Raw genomic sequence first — 18907 nt, forward strand, 5'->3', positions numbered from 1 at the left:
AAGGATTTGCACTATTTGGTTGTGTTCACTGATGGCACTTGATTTGTACTGGCATGCAAGGAAATACTGTGCAGCCAGTAAAAAGGATGAAAGAGATCTACATGTATTTGCTTACATGGAATGATGTTAATTGGTATTAAGAGAAAACAGTTTGTTACAGGATACTGCACATGCAATATATAAAATATACATTATGGGGACTTCCCTGGTGGTCCAGTGGTTAAGATTCCGTGCTCCCAATGCAGGGGGCACGGGTTCGATCCTGGATTGAGGAACTAAGGTCCCACATGCTGCAGTGAGGCCAAAGTACATATATATCTATATCTATATCTATAAATATATATTATATATAAATATATATAAATATATAAAATATATATATACATTATGAATATAAATACACACGACTGTGAGCATATCAAAAAGACTTGAAAGTTACAAGTAAATTGTGCATTAGATTATTTTAAAGTAATCCCATAATAAAGATATTTTTATTTGGGTATCCTTTTGTACAACCTTATATCTTAATTATAGTCATCAACAGCCCTAAGTGAACAGTAAACTTGTGTTGAAGAGCAGATGTATGTTTCAAAAGTAAAAACTACACTGTACGAATGACAAACTATGAGGACAGCATTTATAAACTATTTAGTCAGTGGCCTATGCTAACCATAATGACATAGTTCAATCCCTTGTGTCTACCAGTCAAACCTCATTAAGGGAATTTAAGCCTGGAGATGTCATCAGAACCTGCCTTGGTCCATTTGGGCTGCTATAACAGAATACCACAGATTGGTCAGTTTATGAAACACAAATGTATTTCTCACAGTTCTGGAGGCTGGGAAGTCCAAGATCAAGGCGCCTGTAGATTTGGTGTCTGGTGAGGGCCTGCTTCTTGGTTCACAGACAGATGTCTTTTGACTGTGTCCTCACTTCGCAGAACGGAACTAGCTAACCCTCTGAGGTCTCTTCTACAAAGGCAGGAGGGCTCTGCCCTTATGACCGAATAATCACTTCCCAAAGGCTCTGCCTCCTAATACTATCACCTTGAGGGTTAGGTGAATATATGCATTTTGGGGGAACACAAATATTCAGTCCACAGCAGAACCCAACATACAATGACTAAAGGGAAACAAAATCCTACAGCCAAGGTTACATGGTGAATTGTTTCCGAGTCTTACTAGAATATACCTGTAGGATGGGAGTTCAACTCAGCCCTGGGTAAGCACCAATCTGATTACAGAAACTGGGATTGGCACAAACTTTGGGGTCATCAGAGTTAAGCAAGAAACTGGATAGAACCTGCTAAAGTTTTTCAAAGCACTCTTTGAAAAATGAGTACTGTGATCAGATACATTTTATTCATCCTCTTTTGTCAACTTTATTTAATGCACATGAATGGCATGTTACAAGTTCTGAAAAATCAATAATCAGCTTAATTTTGTTTAGTATTTGATTAAAGTACCATTTTTTTCAAGAAACACTAAAGTTCACATAAATCAATATTCTAAGGTATATTATTTAGGAAACATTATTTTTAAAAATCTGGTAGGAATTTGGTAATATGTATAAGAAAATATAATCTTAAAATGGACACAGGTCAGCTTGATCTTTCTCAATAATTTCTAACACGTTTTTATATCCTTGTCCCCAGGTGGCAAAACTGATAACCTGAACCACTTTTCATCTAATTTGGCCTCTAACTGGCTTATTCTGCTAAGAGACACAGATGAAATAATCTTATTTTAAAAAGGAGAAATGAATACAACTTTGCAGTATTACTGCAAGTTAATAAATGCATAATGGCCTCCTGCCCAAAAGAAGTAATGAATCTTTTACGTGAAAACAAATACAGGAGCAATTTAATTTATTTGGTCCATGCTCGCATAGACCTGATTAAACTACCATTTGGTAGCTATTATTTTCAAAATAACTACCTCTAAATTCTGTATTTAAAATGTGTAATTTCTCAATGGACTTAAAGCTTTCTACCTGTGATAACAGTTGGAAAGATTTTCCTCTTCAATTTCTCATTAAAATCAGAAGATACTTTTAATTGTGAAAGGCTCGATAAACCCTAAAGCTACTGATATACTGGTAGTCTGCATATTTACAATTACATTAGTGGTTTATAATATTTTTTATTTGTTTCTACATTCCTGAAAAATATCCTTATGCCAAGTTGAGTTACTAGAAAAATAAGTTCTCAGTTAAATAGTAGAGATCCTACAGCTTGCTGGAAAATAGAGATGTAACTGCATTCAAATAATTTCTTATACCACTTGTCTTCTGTACATGCAAAATTGCCTTCTTTTTTATGTTTCTAGTCCTCAGGAAAGTTAATTCTTCTGTGTGAGTAGTGAACATAACCACATGCTCACCCGCTAGCTATGGAAGAGTTATACAAAAGTTAAAACAATAAATTGACACTTTACCTTTATTAAATCAGTCCCTAGCCCCACCCCCTAAAGATCAAATCAGCAAAGAATATGAGGCTATAACAAGGCTACTTGTGGTATTGGTTGGAAATCTAAACTCTTTATGGTAGACACAGCTGGCTGCCTACCCAGTAGCCCCTCTCCCCTGTTCTAACAGAACCATCTTTGGTAGGAGTGCTCACCTAAAAAATTACATTTTCCAGCTTTCTTTATAAGTAGAAAATGTCATAACTCTGGTAAATGAAATATAAGTTGAGGGTTTCTTGTAACACTTTTCTCCCCTGACATGACAACAAGAAGTGGTGGTACCTTTTTATCCTCCCTGGAATGTAGATTCGAAATAAGAGATAAAGCAACCAGATCATGACTAAAAAGATGAAAGCTATACACTAACATTGACGAAGGAGAAATCTGGATGCAGCCTAGGATATTTAAGATATTGGACAGCTGCTGTCCCAGCCCTGAATTTCTCAAACCAGAATCAGTTTATGAGAAACAAAAATAAATCCCTAATTTTTAAAACCTCACTTAAGTCAAGTTTCAAATGCAATATTAACTGATAGACTCATGACTTGCAACCCAACTCCTGGGAACTTAACGGTCAAAGTAAGGAAAGAGTTATGTACGTACAGGTATTCACGGTAGCATTTTCTATATTGAATTAACACTGAAAACAGATTAGATATCCAACAATGAGAGAATGTTTAAATTATGGTAAAATACAACTTAGACTACTAGGCTACCATTTAAAAATCAGCTTTTTGAAGACATAATAGTAGAAAAGATTCAAATATAAAATTACATCTGTTTCTTTCATAAGTAGCGGAAAAACTATTGGTTGCCTGATCAACAGTTATTCCCAATCCCCTTTTCCTTTTCCATCTCCCATTAGAAAGACCGGAAAAGCTTACAATTTCATTTCCCCACTTTTCTTGGGGCTAGAGGTAATAATTTTATACACTCATGGCCAGCAGGTGAACACAAATCCACTGTGGATATCTGGAGAAGGTTTTGCTTTTATGAGAAAAGGAACAGATGTGGAAGGCTCTGCCTCCTTCCCCCCTTTTCCTGTCTTGAATACAGACACAGTGCTCTGCACTGCAGTGGCCATCTTACCATGAGGGAAAAGCTAAAAGACTCTCAGAGACCTTGGTATCGTGGAGTCACTGAACCAACACCAGCTCCTCTAGACTTCCTGTTATGAGAGAAAAATAAATCCCTATTTGAAAAATCATTGCTACTTGGATCTTCTGTTGCTTAAAGTAGGAAACATTCCTACCTGATATAGAAATAGGTAAACTGGGACTTCCCTGGTGGTGCAGTGGTTAGGAATCCACTTGTCAATGCAGGGGACACGGGTTCAATCTCTGATCCGGGAAGATCCCACATACCGTGGAGCAACTAAGCCCATGCGCCACAACTACTGAGCCTGTGCTCTAGAGCCCATGGTCCACAACTACTGAAGCACGCGCACCCTACAGCCCACACGCTGCAACTACTGACCCACATGCCTCAACTACTGAAGCCTGTGTGCTCTAGGGCCCACGTGCCTCAACTACTGAGCCTGCGTGCTGCAACTACTGAAGCCATGCACCTAGAGCCCATGCTCCGCAACGAGAAGCCATTGCAATGAGAAGCCCAGGCACCGCAGCGAAGAGTAGCCCCCGCTCGCTGCAACTAGAGAAAGCCTGTGATATGAATAAAAGATGTGACAGGAAAATTAAAACAGTCGACCTTTTAGGGTACTACTGAAAATTACTTGTAAAGAAAACGTTTTGTTTATACAAGAAAACATTTAGGGGCTTCCCTGGTGGTGCAGAGGTTAAGAATCCGCCTGCCTATGCAGGGGACACGGGTTCAAGCCCTGGTCCAGGAAGATCCCACATACCACGGAGCAACTAAGCCCGTGTGCCACAACTACTGAGCCTGCACTCTAGAGTCCGTGAGCCACAACTACTGAAGCCTGTGCGCCTAGAGCCCATGCTCCACAACAAAAGAAGCCACTGCAATGAGAAGCCTGCGCACCGCAATGAAGAGTAGCCCCCACTCGCCGCAACTAGAGAAAGCCCACGCGCGGCAACGAAGACCCAACGCAGCCAAAAATAAACAAATAAATTTATAAAAAAAAAAAAAAGAAAGAAAGCATTCAAAAATAAAAGTATAGAGCTTAAAGGGAAAATGTTAGACTAATTTTGTTGCTGACTATGAATACACGTGCCATATAATCTAGATTATCTTAATTCTAATACTAAGGACATTTATCCATTGTCTTTTGTTTTGTTAAATAGTCAAACAAAATTTAGTAACCAAAACACATTTTCAATAGAATTTTATATGTGTATATGTAAATAAACAATGAAACAGCACCAACAACCTCTGTACAATTTCATCATACAGTTTCTGTGCAGGATGCTTCACCAATAAATCATTCAGTTTGTTTTAAAAGCATGTGATTACAGAAAACTATTTAAATTGTTCAGCAAAAACTGGGTAACATCTTTCAAAGATACCTCAGATACTCATACCAACACAATCTATCTTCTGAATATCAACTTGAGTTGCACAGGTTAAGATGAAGATGCTTCACATAGTGTTGAAGATGTGATGCAATCTGTACTTGAACTGGCATTGCACATCCTCAGACTCAGGCTGTCTTCATTACAAATATCTTCTATCCCTGAGAGATCACTATTATCAGGATGGCTCATCAGCTAAGTCACGTTGGTCAAAATACCTGGTGAAAAAAGAATTTACACAGCAAAGAAAATGATAAGCAAAACAAAAAACCTATGGACTGGGAGAAAATATTTGCAAATGATACGACCAACAAGGGTTTAATTTCCAAAACATATGAACAGCTCATACAAGTCAATAACAAAAAAACAAACAACCCAATCAAAAAATGAGCAGAAAACCTATATAGACATTTCTCCAAAGAAGACATACAGATGGCCAAAAGACACATGAAAAGATGCTCAACACTGTTAATTATTAGAGAAATGCAAATCAAAACTACAATGTGGTATCAATCACCTCACACCGATAAGAACAGCCATCATCAAATAGTCTACAAATAACAAATGCTGGAGAGGGTGTGGAGAAAAGGGAACCCTCCTTCATTGTTGGTGGGAATGTAAATTGGTGCAGCCACTATGGAAAACAGTAAGGAGGTTTCTTAAAAAACTAAAAATAGAGTTACCATATGTCTAGCAATCCTGCTCCTGGGCACATATCCAGAGAAAACTCTAATTTGAAAAGATACACATACCCCAATGTTCATAGCAGCACTATTTACAATAACCAAGACATGGAAGCAACCTAAATGTCCATCAACAGATGAATGGATAAAAAAGATGTTGTGAACACACACACACAAATGGAATATTAGCCTTAAAAAAGAATGAAATATTGCCATTCGCAGCAGCATGGATGTACCTAGAGATCATCATACTAGGTGAAGTCAGACAGAGAAAGACAAATACCATATGATATCACTTATATGTGGAATCTAAAAAATGATGCAGGGCTTCCCTGGTGGCGCAGTGGTTAAGAATCCACCTGCCAATGCAGAGGACATTGGGTTTGAGCCCTGGTCTGGGAAGATACCACATGCCGCAGAGCAACTAAGCCCATATGCCACAACTACTGAGCCTGTGCTCTAGAGCCGGCGAGCCACAACTACTGAAGCCTGCGCACCTAGAGCCCATGCTCTGCAACAAGAGAAGCCACCGCAATGAGAAGCCTGCGCACCGCAATGAAGAGTAGCCCCCACTCGCCGCAACTAGAGAAAAGCCCGCGCACAGCAACGAAGACCCAATGCAGCCAAAAATAATAAATAAATAAATAGATTTATTAAAAAAATAAAAATAAAAAAATGATACAAATGAACTTGTTTACAAAACAGAAACAGACTCACAAACATAGAAAACAAACATAGCAACCAAAGGGGAAAGGCGGGGGAGAATAAACTAGGAGTTTGGGATTAGCAGATACCAACTACTATATACAAAATAGATAAACAAGGTCCTACTGTATAGCACTGTGAACTATATTCAATATCCTGTAATAAACTATAGGGGAAAAAAATCTGAAAAAGAATATATATATGGATAACTGAATCATGCTGTTGTACACTAGAAACTAACACAACATTGTAAATCAACTATACTCCAATTTAAAAAAATTTAATGTATACTTAAAAAATTAATTGCAGCACTACTTGTAATAGCAAAAGACCACAAACAACCCAAATATCCATCAATAAATGGACTGACTGAATGAACTACGATATATCTACACAGTGGAAGACTATGAGGCTTTTATTAAAAAAAAAAAAAAGAGGAAAATATCTGCACTGCTACCATGTGATTTCCAGGATCTATTAAGTGAAAAAACAAGGTACAGAATGGAATGCTTAGTATGTTATGTTTTGTAGGCATCTGCAGGAATGCAGATATATTTATATATATTTGCTTATATTTTTTAAAAGAACAGTGAATGGAAGGATAAATCAAAAATTAACAATAAAATGGGTAACTACAAAAGGGAGAAAAGATGCTACAGAGGATAAAGGTGGATTCTAAAATGCTCCAAAATGTACCTTGAATTATAATTTTAACTTTGGAACAATGTAACTATTTTATGAAATTATAAAACAAGATTAAATAAAAACAGAAAATCACCAAATGAACTTTCTCCTATACTAGGTTGGCGGCATAACCACACAGAGGAGAATAATTTCAAGTGATCTTAAACATGATGTTCTGATATCCCTAGTGAGATATACCAGTGACAAAGAGAACTGCAAAGAATTTTTTAAATGTACAAAGTCAGAAAAACAAATATCGTATATTGACGCATATATGCGGAATCTGAAAAAACTGGTATAGATGATCTTATTTACAAAGCAGAAATAGAGACACAGACATAGAGAACAAACATATGGATACCAAGGGGGAAAGGGGGGTGAGATGAATTGGGAGATTGCCATTGATATATATACACTGTTGATACTATGTATAAAATAGATAACTAATGAGAACCTACTGGATAGCACAGGGAACTCTACTCAGTGCTCTGTGGTGACCTAAATGGAAAGGAAATCCAAAAAGAGGGGATATATATATATATATATATATATATATATATATATATATATATATATATATATATATATATATATATATATGTGATTCACTTTGCTGTACAATAGAAACTAACACAACATTGTAAAGCAACTATACTCCAAAAAAAAAAAGAATTCTTAAACTGATTTCAATAGTTTTATTATCAGTAATATTGTTAGTATTGTTATTCTGAAACTATTACGTGAATATTACAGGATAAAGCCAAAAATTATGTTAATATTATTAGAAACCAGAATTTTGTGCATAGAAGAACAGAAATAAAACATTAAAGAAAAATCAAGTAGTCTTAACTTAGAACTGAAAATTAATTTGAACTCATGATTTTATTTTTCTCTTTCTAAAAACTACATAACTTCCTAGCTCTGTTCAGTGAAAAAGTCTAAATGCAATGACCAAACTAATAAAAACTAGCTTTCCTAATGTCCAAATTGTGGACTCCAGACACCATTTTCTACTTTAAAACAGGAACCAGCACTCCCAGGAGAAAAGATTGATTCCAGATCTGGAGCCAAGTGTCCAAGATACATCTGAGTCATCTTGGCTCAGAAAGAGAAAGGAAGAAAGAACGTAGAAAGGAAGAAAGCCGTAAAATAAAAAAGACCACTAAGGGTATATAACAAAAAGCATAGGAATTGATCTGAGGGGCTCCCAATGTCCAAAGATGGGACAACTTGAGCATCAAAAAGAATAATGGGGGCTTCCCTGGTGGCGCAGTGGTTGAGAATCTGCCTGCCAATGCAGGGGACATGGGTTTGAGCCCTGGTCTGGGAAGATCCCACATGCCGCGGAGCAACTAGGCCCGTGAGTCACAATTGCTGAGCCTGCGCGTCTGGAGCCTGTGCTCTGCAACAAGAGAGGCCACGATAGTGAGAGGCCTGCACACCGCGATGAAGAATGGCCCACACTTGCCACAACTAGAGAAAGCCCTCGCACAGAAATGAAGACCCAACACAGCCATAAATAAATAAATCAAAAAAAAAAAAAAAAGAATAATGACTGCAATATCCCTTTACCTGAATGCAATGGTCAACTTTATCACCACTAAAAGTGGGACAACTAGACATTATATGCTTCCTGATGTGACACAATAGCACACATAGAGTCTTGTCAAACAAACATACACATGACATATAATCAAGCCTCTAGACCTACCTACCAGTTTACAGAAAATATGGAGGATAGATGAACCATTAAATACCATCATGAAGTTAGGTCAAAACCAAAATGTGGGAAATTTTACAAGTCAAAGGACCCGGTTTATTCAAAAAAAAAATGGCAAGAAAAACCCAAGAGGTTGATGGGGATACTTAAGAGACATATTAGACAAATGTAATGAGTGCATCACACTTGGATCCTGATTTGAACAATTCAAATGTAAAAAGACATTCTTGGGATAATTAGGGAACATGAAACATGGACTGGACATCAGATGATACTATGGAGTTATTATTAAATTTATTAGTTATTTAATAAGTTTGTGATACAAATACTACAGTCATGTGTTTTAAAAGCCCTTATCAGTTAGATACACTAAAACAGGAGAAATGACATGTCTGAGATTTGTTTAAAATACAATAACAAAACAGTTGAAACTGGGTTATGGATTTATTCTACAATATTTCTATGGTTTAAACAACTCCATAATAAGAAGCTTAAAAAAATAATTACCATTGGTAAAACAATTAAGGCAGCTAACAGTTACTGGATCCTTTTTGAATGGGATCCCACTCATCTAATGAGGTATTTCTATGAATTAGCAGTTCTTGCCTTAAAGATACCCAAACAAACAAAACCAACAATAAAAAACCCTCTTGGGTTTTCTGTCATAACAATGACAGATATTTACATTGAAGCTGTTACTGCAAAGAGTCAAGGCCTATGTTATCTTTTTTCCAAGCTTGCTATAACCTTCTATAAGTTTTCCTAAGTGAAGTCTATAGAACTGTCCTAGAACTTTGTCCTAGAACTTTTCTGTCCTAGAACTTTTTTCCATTTTTACCTAACTTTCTGAGGGGAAAAAAAAAAATCATGACCCAATACACTTGGACATTTCTTCTCTCATAATTGCATAATATTATAAAATATCAGTCAGATGATATATTTAAGTTTCTGGTTCCATTAAGTACTAGCTTACTGAACCATCAATTATCGATACTTAATCTTATGAACTGGTGTCCTCATCTGTAAAGGAAAAAAAACCCTGAGTTGTTTTAAGGATTAGAGATACAGTATATTTGCGCCTAGGGCAACACTGTATCCTCTCATTTAATCCTTACTACCAAAAGATGAGGTAGGTATTAATTTTGTTTGTGATCAGCATAGTTAAGGGCTTAGTTCTGGAGTTTGGATCTTAGCTCTGCCATTTACTAGTTCTGTGATGGTAAGAAAGTAATTTAACCTCCCTCTGCCATGGTTTCCTCATCTGTAAACTGATAATAGTACCTACCTTCTAAGGATTAAATGAGTTCCTATTTTGAAGCACTAAGAAAAATGCCTGGCACAAATTGCCAAGTAAGTGTTATTTATCATCATTAGCATAATTACTGTAGATCAAGAAATTACATGCTGAATGTGTGTACACTCTAAAAAAGTATCTTGTCTGGGGGAGGGAAAAATGAACACAGGATTACTTACCCTCCCAATATTAAAAATACTATAAAACTTTGAAAAGTTATTGGCATTGGAATAAAAACACTGACCAATGAACAAAAATATCAAGTCCAGAAAGAGACCTAAAATAAATATGTGTGTGTATATATATACACACACACACAAGAATTTAGAATATGAAGACATTTTCAAATAAATTCCAGGTGAAATTTTAATGTAAGAAATAAAATCAAATGTATACTAAATAAAAACATGCCCTGACTGAAAATGAACAAAGGACAGTAGCAATTAAAAAAAACTGCAATAAAATAAAACATATTCTACCCTTACTGATAATCATAAAAATAATTTGTATCTTTTTATTATCAGAATGGAAATATTTATATCAACTGAAAACGCCCAGTGCTGAATAGGAGACGGGCACTCTCATTGACACTTTAGTGGGAACACAGAGTGGTATGATCTTTCTGGAAGGCAAACTGGCAATAAATATATCGGTTTTAGAAGTACATGCAAGCCCTTGGGACTTCCCTGGTGGCACAGTGGTTAAGAATCCGCCTGCCAATGCAGGGCACACGGGTTCGAGCTCTGGTCGAGGATCCCACATGTGGCGGAGCAACTAAGCCCGTGCGCCACAACTACTGAGCCTGCAATCTAGAGCCCGCAAGTGACAGCAACTGAGCCCGTGTGCCACAACTACTGAAGCCCGTGTGCCGAGAGCCCATGCTCCACAACGAAGAGTAGCCCCCGCTTGCTGCAACTAGAGAAAGCCCTCGCGCAGCAATGAAGACCCAACACAGCCAAAAATAAATAAATAAATATAAATTTTAAAAAAAGAAAGAAGAAATACATGCAAGCCCTTTAACTTATTTCTAGGAATTTACCCTTTGGAAAATATAGAGCTGTGTGTACAAGGATCTTCAATGCAGCATTATTTATAGAAAAAAACTAGAAATAAAGGGAATTGTGATAACACAATATTGTTTCCTTATACCTCAACTTCCTCATTGTAAAATGGAAACAATACTCTCTACCACCATTAATAATGCTATCATAAAGCAAGAAGCCAAGGATTACTTACCTGCTGACCAAGCAGATTAACAAATTCAAAGCAGGAACCCTCTCATCATCTTTGCTGTCCTAAAAAAAAAAAAAAGAAAAAAGAAAAAGTTTAAAATGTAGTCTGTTATCCCTTAATATTTTTGAAACAAGTTTCTTTTCAAGATGGAAAACATGAGCATTTTATTAGAGGACAGTAATAACCACAGGGAAATAGAAAATGTCAAAGAAAAAGGAGAAACTGTAGAGTTAATGATTCCTTGGAAAACATCTAAGATCATCTTTTAAAGAAAGGTCCTGAATAGGTCCTGAAAAGAAATAAGAGTTGAGGGCTCTAAGGAGGATAACTTGGGAGAGATCTTCTTCCTGGTTCCAAGTACAGGAGCAAAAAAACCCTGTGTCCTAACTGGGCAATAAGGGAAAAAAATTATATAAAAATATTTTAAAGAAAATATTCCAGATCAGAATTCTCAATTACGATGGAAGTATTTCCTGAACTATACATTTAAAGTTCACTTTAAATATCTGTTAAAATGACAGACCTAAGACACATGGAAGGTAGTCTTACAGAGTATGAAATTTATTTTTATACATTTCAAGGAACAGTCACAATAACTCACTGAGTAATGTTATAACAGACATGTCATACATTATTCAAACTTGGGACACACTTCAATGATGTCAGCATATTCAATTCCTTTATGTGCCAAGAACTTAACAATATGAATAAAACATACTTCCTGCTGATAGCACAGAAGAGGAAATATCCATATCAGCTTTAAATAAAGGAAAAATGTGTTAAGTGTCATAAAAAAGATACAAAGCATACTGGAAAAATAGAGGATTGAAGAGATTCTTTTTAATCGTGAGATTTAGGGAAAGTATCACAGAAAGTGATAGGATACGAGCCAGACTGTGAAAAGTAAATGGTATATAGATGCAGATTAGAAGAGGTTGAAAAGGCACTTCTGGAGAGGGAATAAAGTCTAGGAACATAGCTTAGGGAATATTTAATGAGTAACAAGTACATTTTGCTCAGAGTACAGGCCATATAAGTTAGTTTGTGCCATATCGTGGATATTTAATGAAAATATTTTGGAGCAGTCAATGAAGAACAAGTATACATTTTGTGGAGGAGAAAAGAGGAATAAAAAAAAAATCAGAAGTGGACTTAGTCTGGCATCAAATTAATTTATACTGTAATGCTGCAGGTATGAGTTAGAGGAAGGGTCTGATTGGAGAAATTCAAAACAATTATTATGCCAGAGACTGTTAGTTGACCACTCCGGCTTCTTGACTCCCCTTATTATTTAGCAAATGAACCTCATTTTTAGCTGGACACACTGTCACCCAACTAAAGTAAACATTTCCCATAGTTCCTTATGATGTGACTAAATTCTGGCCAATGAGCTATTTTGGCCAGATGTGCTTGTAGAACCTCTGGGAAGGCTCTTTAGAGGGGATGACCTTCTTCCCTTCTTTCCAGCTTCCTATAGTGAAATATAATGTCTGAAGCTCCAGCAGCCATCCTGGATTATGAGGTGAGCTTGAGGATGGAAGCCACATGTGGCAGAACTCAAAGGCCTGGGTCGCTGCCATCTTAGATCTAATCTGCCTACCTTCAGACTCCCTTTGTCTGAGAAAAGCACTTACGTTTTATTTAAGCTACTGTTATTTTGGACTCTTCTATTATGTGACTAAATCTAATCCTGACTAATCAAATATTCCATGTTTTCCTGTTTCATTGAAATCGTTCTTTACCACCACATAAATTGGTGAGCGCTTCTGATTTGAAATATTAAGTTTGAACTTACCACTAAAAGCCTCACTTCAGAGCACCTTCTTGCAAGCTGCCGAATCAGTGAATGAGCCTCCGGTAATAAAGGTTTTTCAAGACAAGCCAATAAAGCATAAAGCCATCTTCCCTATATAGAATTTAAAAAAGTAGTAAGTAAGCAAACTGAACTGTAAGTTTAACTTATAATCACTGAATTGTACCTCAGAAAGGTCATATCAAATTATGTTTCCACCAGCAGTATATATGACTGAGTTTATTCAGAGCAACACATCACTTTAGGGGAAACCTGAAGAATATTAGAACAAAGCTTAAATAGCAATTTGTGTAACACACTAAGCTCCTCAAGCAACCCCAAATCAATAAGACTTTTTCTTAAACAAAAAGATTCACATCTGGGGGTGGGTGGGATAAATTGGAAGATTGGGATTGACATATATATATACTATTGATACTATGTATAAAATAGATAATGAGAACCTACTGTATAGCACAGGGAACTCTACTCAATGCTCTGTGGTGACGTAAATGGGAAGGAAATCCAAAAAACTAACACAATATTGTAAAGCAACTATACTCCAATAAAAATTAATAAAAAAAATAAAATAACATTAAAAAAAAAAGATTCACATCCAGGTTTCTTTTATAAAGAGTGAGAGGGACTCTCTTCTACACGAAAAAAGCTAGTATACATTTAAACTTGACTCAAACTTTCCGGGATAAATTTACAATATAAAGCTGGCATTCAGGTATTCAAATGGCCTCTACACTTAGAAGGTGCTTAAATCTCTACTGATTGTCTAAGATGTATCTATACTGAAAGATTCCTTTTCTCAAAGTCAGTGAGCACACTGTGACAATACTAAAAAATAAAAGCAAAACTAAATAGCTGAAAACCTTCTTTAATAACATCACACTTAGTTGGCAAAATAAGGTGGTATTTCTCAAAAAATATTAGACAAGTAATCCCAAGTAAAGAAATAATTAAAAGGTCCCTTTTTCTTTTTGCTAGTTTATGATAAGCAAACTTCCTGTGACACAAGTTTTTTTCTTAAACATTGGTATTCTCAGTACTAGAGTTCTAATGGTATGGTTACTTAGAGGAATTGAACACTGTTGATTTAAAAGACAGACTACTCAAAATAAAACTCAAAGGATTAATCAGGTTAAAATTTAGTAAATCAGCTATCCCTGGTTCAGAAACACTTTAATGGTTCCTCTGGCAAATATAGCCACACTTTTCAGTAATACATTTTCATTAAATTAACAGGAAAAGCCAAAATTATCACCCTCTTGAGTGGGTAATCTTTAAAAGCTAAAAAAAAAAGTCCCAAAAATCTTACAATAGAGTTAAAAAAATAAAGATTAAAGGAAGAGCAGGAAAATACGTCAGATAAATAATACTGCTAAAAGGTCGCTATCAGACAGGAAGAACTGATATAGAATTTAAAGCTCAATATCTAGATTCCAATGAAAAAGTAGCCTAAAAATATGAACTAAGTTATCTATTGAAGATGCAGCTAATATATCAACCCATGGAAAAAGTTTTGTTTCACTGATAATGAAAGAAACATAAATTATATTCACTTTGAAGTACTACTATATATTTACTAAATTTGAAAAACCAAAACAAATTTTAAAGTGATAGCTTGAACCATATGGAATTGTTGAAAATCAAATGTTTCTAACCTACAAAAAGGGAAATTTCATATGGTTCAACTTAAAGTAGGGTTGTAGGGAAGAGAAATTTAAGAATCCATTGCTGATGTCATTATACATGGGTTCAATTCTTCTGGAAAGCAAGCAGGATGTAACAAAAGCTTATAAAACCTTGATCCAATAATTCTATTCTAGAAATATCCTGAGAAATAATAAAAAAGAAAATCAGTATAAATGTTTATAATTTAGTCATGATTGTAAAATATAAGGAAGAATCCAAATGGTCAATAATGAGAATCAAAGTAAACCACAGACATTTGGACAACGGCAATTATGTGAATTACATTATCATATAGAAATATATATGTGAAATGTGAGCTAAAAAATCAGAATACATACATTAGTAACAACTATGTAAAAGACATGTCTGACCACTCAATCGAAAACAGTGATTTAAGCATGGATTTTTTTCCCCTTCAAAATTACATGTTATATGGTAGAGATTTAAAAGAATGAAAATATAAAAATAAAAAACGAAAATCTAGTGATAAAGAATATAATCATTACACTTATGGAAGAGACTTATCTAAGCCACCTGGCTGAATGGCAGGCTGGGAAACTTATACACTGTACTGTAATGTTGCTTTATCTGTCTCTCCCAGCAGACTGTAAGCTTCTGGAGGGCAAAGATTATATCATCTATTTTGACAGGAAGCTTTGGAGCCTCAGATACACTCTTTTGCAAATACCCTCAATTGTGAAAAATATTTGTTTTTTAAATTAAATCTAACTCCAAAGGATGATAAAATTTCTTATTAGGGGATTAGGTGGGTAATTCATTTATATAATGTCTACCAAATTTACCCAATTTTGAAGGTGAAAAGTAAGCTGTGAGCATAAAGCAATAAAATAGAGGGGTAATACAGCACAGCTGTTGAGAGTATAGCCTGACTGCCAGGGCATGAGTCTCAGTTCTGCCCGTTATAATCTGTGTGACCTCAAGCAAGTTACTAAATTCCCATGTGCTCCAGTTTCCTCATCTGTAAAATGGAAATAACAGCTCATAGGTTATCAAAGGATTCAAGGAGTTATTATATATAAAATCCTTAGAACAATGCCTGGCACATATATTTGCCATTATTGGTGTTTCTGATATTCTTTTGTGAACTGGATTTCAAAGCCATTTTAGAAAATGCATTTCAAAGTCCTTTAGGTCAGTGCTATTTGAAATGGGGTGTGCAGACTGGTAGCCAGTCTGTTTGTTGCTGATCTGTGACAAGATAAGCAGCTTCTCCCAGGATATAAATCAACTATTTAGTTGACTTTTTTTTCCCAATGCAAGACTATCTCAATGAAGGAAGTAGTATGTTGATTTACATTTTAGTGTAATTTCCTTATTTTACTGCAAACAACCATTGCTTGCGTTACACATATAGTTGTATGTATATGTATAATACATATACATAAATAATGTAGAGCCATATCTTATATATAAGTATATAAATTTTGTCTGCATTATGAAAAGAAAAAGATGCAGTACTACCAATTCTGGAGTAAAGTCTCTTTCTCCAAACCAATTACTCAGATATTCCAAGACACTAGTTACTGTTGCCTAAAAAAAGGGGGGAAAGAGATGAAAGAACAGTATTAGTAATACAACACTAACAAGTTCAACTTGAGTTTCATTAAGTTCAGTTAGAAAGCAACTTCTATGTTTAAAATGGCCTCATTCTTTAGGTTTCCAGAGAAACCTGTGACTCTATTTAGTAATTTGATTAGATGGCACACTCAGTGAGAAGAGGCTTTGTAGACAAATATTCTTATATACTTCCAATTATCAATACCTTGGTTTAAATCCTAGGATTTAGTTTGTAACTACTAATTTAGTTCAGAACTACTTTAAAAAAAATTCCACATACTCTTAAAAAAAACCCTTTGCATAAATATCTTCAGCTTATTTTCATTAAATCAGAGTACAAATCTAAAGACAAAGTTAGCAAGAGAAAGATCAGTTTTAAGCTATATAGATAGAATTATCCAACTGTTGAAAATATTCACGGGCTTATTCAAATATAGATGGACACTTACAGAAATCACTCTCATCAAATTTAGTATAACTACTCCAGTACCTTAATGTAAATGATCAAGTAAGTAAAACTGTCAGCCAGTATATGATTTACAATAGAGTATGACTGTTATCTTCCTAGGGTACCCAATGCTATGTGAATGCAAAACAATCAAAGTTTTCATTTGCTCTTTAAATGGATAACAGAGTTCCTAGCTCTGAAGACTGAAGAACCAAAATCCATATTTCTCCCCTTTTGATCCAAGAAATTCAAATTTCATTCTTAATGAAGTGTGTAGGACATCTGGAACTAGAAATAGCAATCTAACCTTAGTATTTATTTCAAACCTCAGAATCTAAGACTTATAACTGAAATGTGTACATATGACTAGTTTAGCACCATGATCAAGAGCATGAGTTCTGAAATTAGATCAACCTGGGATTGAATTCCAGTGTTGCCATTAAAACTTGCTGAAAAACCACCTGCAAGTAACTTAATCTCCAATTTTGTTTCCCCCTCTATTAAAAAATGGATATTAATAATAATTTCCCATATAGGGTTGTAGTAAGGATTAAATAAGAGCTGTTAAAGAGTTTAGGACAGGGTCTTGCATACTGTAAATATTCAGTAAATGTATTCAAATACCTTAACAAACATTGCAAACAAAAGAAGGCATAAATTCTTATTAGATTTTACCTGATTCATTCTGCTAACAATACTAAGCAAGGGAGGAAAACCAATCTGAAAGAAAAATGAGACTGAAATTTACTAAATGGTATTATGGGGGCAGGGGGTGCATTTTTTTCAAACTGGTGAATTTCTCAACACACTGTTTTTTAAAAACAAAAAACAGATAAAAGTAAATTCTTTCATTGTCCATTACAATAAAACATTCCATGAACTATTATGTTGGTAATGCCCAAGAAAATAATGACTTGAAATTTGAATATGTAAATTTAAAAATAATGATTTTAGTAATTAGTATGTTAAAGCATGAAATCGAAAAAAATGATATTATGATATTAATATGTTGTACACACTTTTAAAATCTTTAGCTAAAGCTAACATTTTCAGGAATTAAGGGCACTTGAATGAGTTCTTTCAAAACTAATCTGCTTCAACTAAAAAGTACTTTGGAGTTAAATGTTGGGAGCCTTGATTATGAAAACAGTACTGACTTGTGAGAAACTGAAGAGGACATGCATTAAACTCTTGTGTCCTTAAATGGTTCTTTCACGTGGTATATATTTCACTTGTATGTATTTTGTAATAACAAACTAAATAAATAAACTAAATAAATATATATTAATTCTTTGTCAAATTAAAACATTTTGAAATGTAACATACATTAGGGATATTATACAAAAGAACATATGTTGTATAAGAAATAGTGTTAAATTAGCTCCCTTAGAGATCTGAATCTGTCTACACTCCCACCACATGTGTAAGAGGGCCCGTTTTCCCAGCCCTTGTTAACACAGTGTGTCAAACTTTCTTTACCAATATGTTATCTGAAAAATGCCAACTCAGTGGAGTTACAAGCAACATTTTTATTATAAGTGAGTTTGGGCATCTTCCATTATAAGAACAATTTGTATTTCCTTCTTCTGAGATGTCTCTTTATATCCATTGCCTTTTTTTTTTAACTGGGGTCTTGGTCTTTTTTAGTGATTTTTGGAGGGTTTACATTCGCAGGATAAACTAATTTTAAATGGGAAAAACACAATGTAGCACCACATAGAAAACAATAAATACCTATTCAACAGAACAGAACAACATAGTATAGGGAGTTACCAGTAATGCAGATGTGTGCAGTGGGTTCCATAAGAACATCTGCAAACTTGAGGGCAGGTGAATCCTGAAGGACAAGAAGCAGCTGGCCACATAATTTATGATTAAAATAAAGCCATGTGAAATTTAAATATACCCTCAGCATTTTACCTCCAGAATATGCAATTTACTAAGCATTTTTAAATACCTAATTGTGTCATATGTTTTCCTTTGTTTCCCTGACTACTCATAACTCATTATTTGACCCACGTCTAATCATTAAAAAAAAAGAATCCTGGGACTTCCCTGGTGGCGCAGTGGTTAAGAATCTGCCTGCCAATGCAGGGGACACAGGTTCGAGCC

General features: G+C 35.1%; 1 protein-coding gene across 6 annotated transcripts in view; it reads right to left on the bottom strand.

The window, feature by feature from the left end:
• Nucleotides 1-18907, bottom strand: part of GEMIN2 (gem nuclear organelle associated protein 2) — a 42183-nt gene that overhangs the window by 14562 nt on the left and 8714 nt on the right. For 2 of the 6 annotated variants that reach the window (XM_082384215.1, XM_082384214.1), the window contains exons 6-9: nt 17471-17515; nt 16252-16320; nt 13069-13179; nt 11277-11335 (exon numbers count right to left, since the gene is read on the bottom strand). In XM_082384215.1, coding sequence (XP_082240341.1) covers nt 11277-11335; nt 13069-13179; nt 16252-16320; nt 17471-17515 — 284 coding nt within the window. Of the gene's footprint in view, nt 1-4752; nt 5173-11276; nt 11336-13068; nt 13180-16251; nt 16321-17470; nt 17516-18907 lie in introns of those variants that run through there. The other 4 variants (XM_082384219.1, XM_082384217.1, XM_082384216.1 and 1 more) reach the window with 4 other exon arrangements.

Source organism: Balaenoptera borealis, assembly GCF_965194805.1.
Source record: "Balaenoptera borealis genome assembly, chromosome: 3".
Lineage (NCBI taxonomy): Eukaryota > Metazoa > Chordata > Mammalia > Artiodactyla > Balaenopteridae > Balaenoptera > Balaenoptera borealis.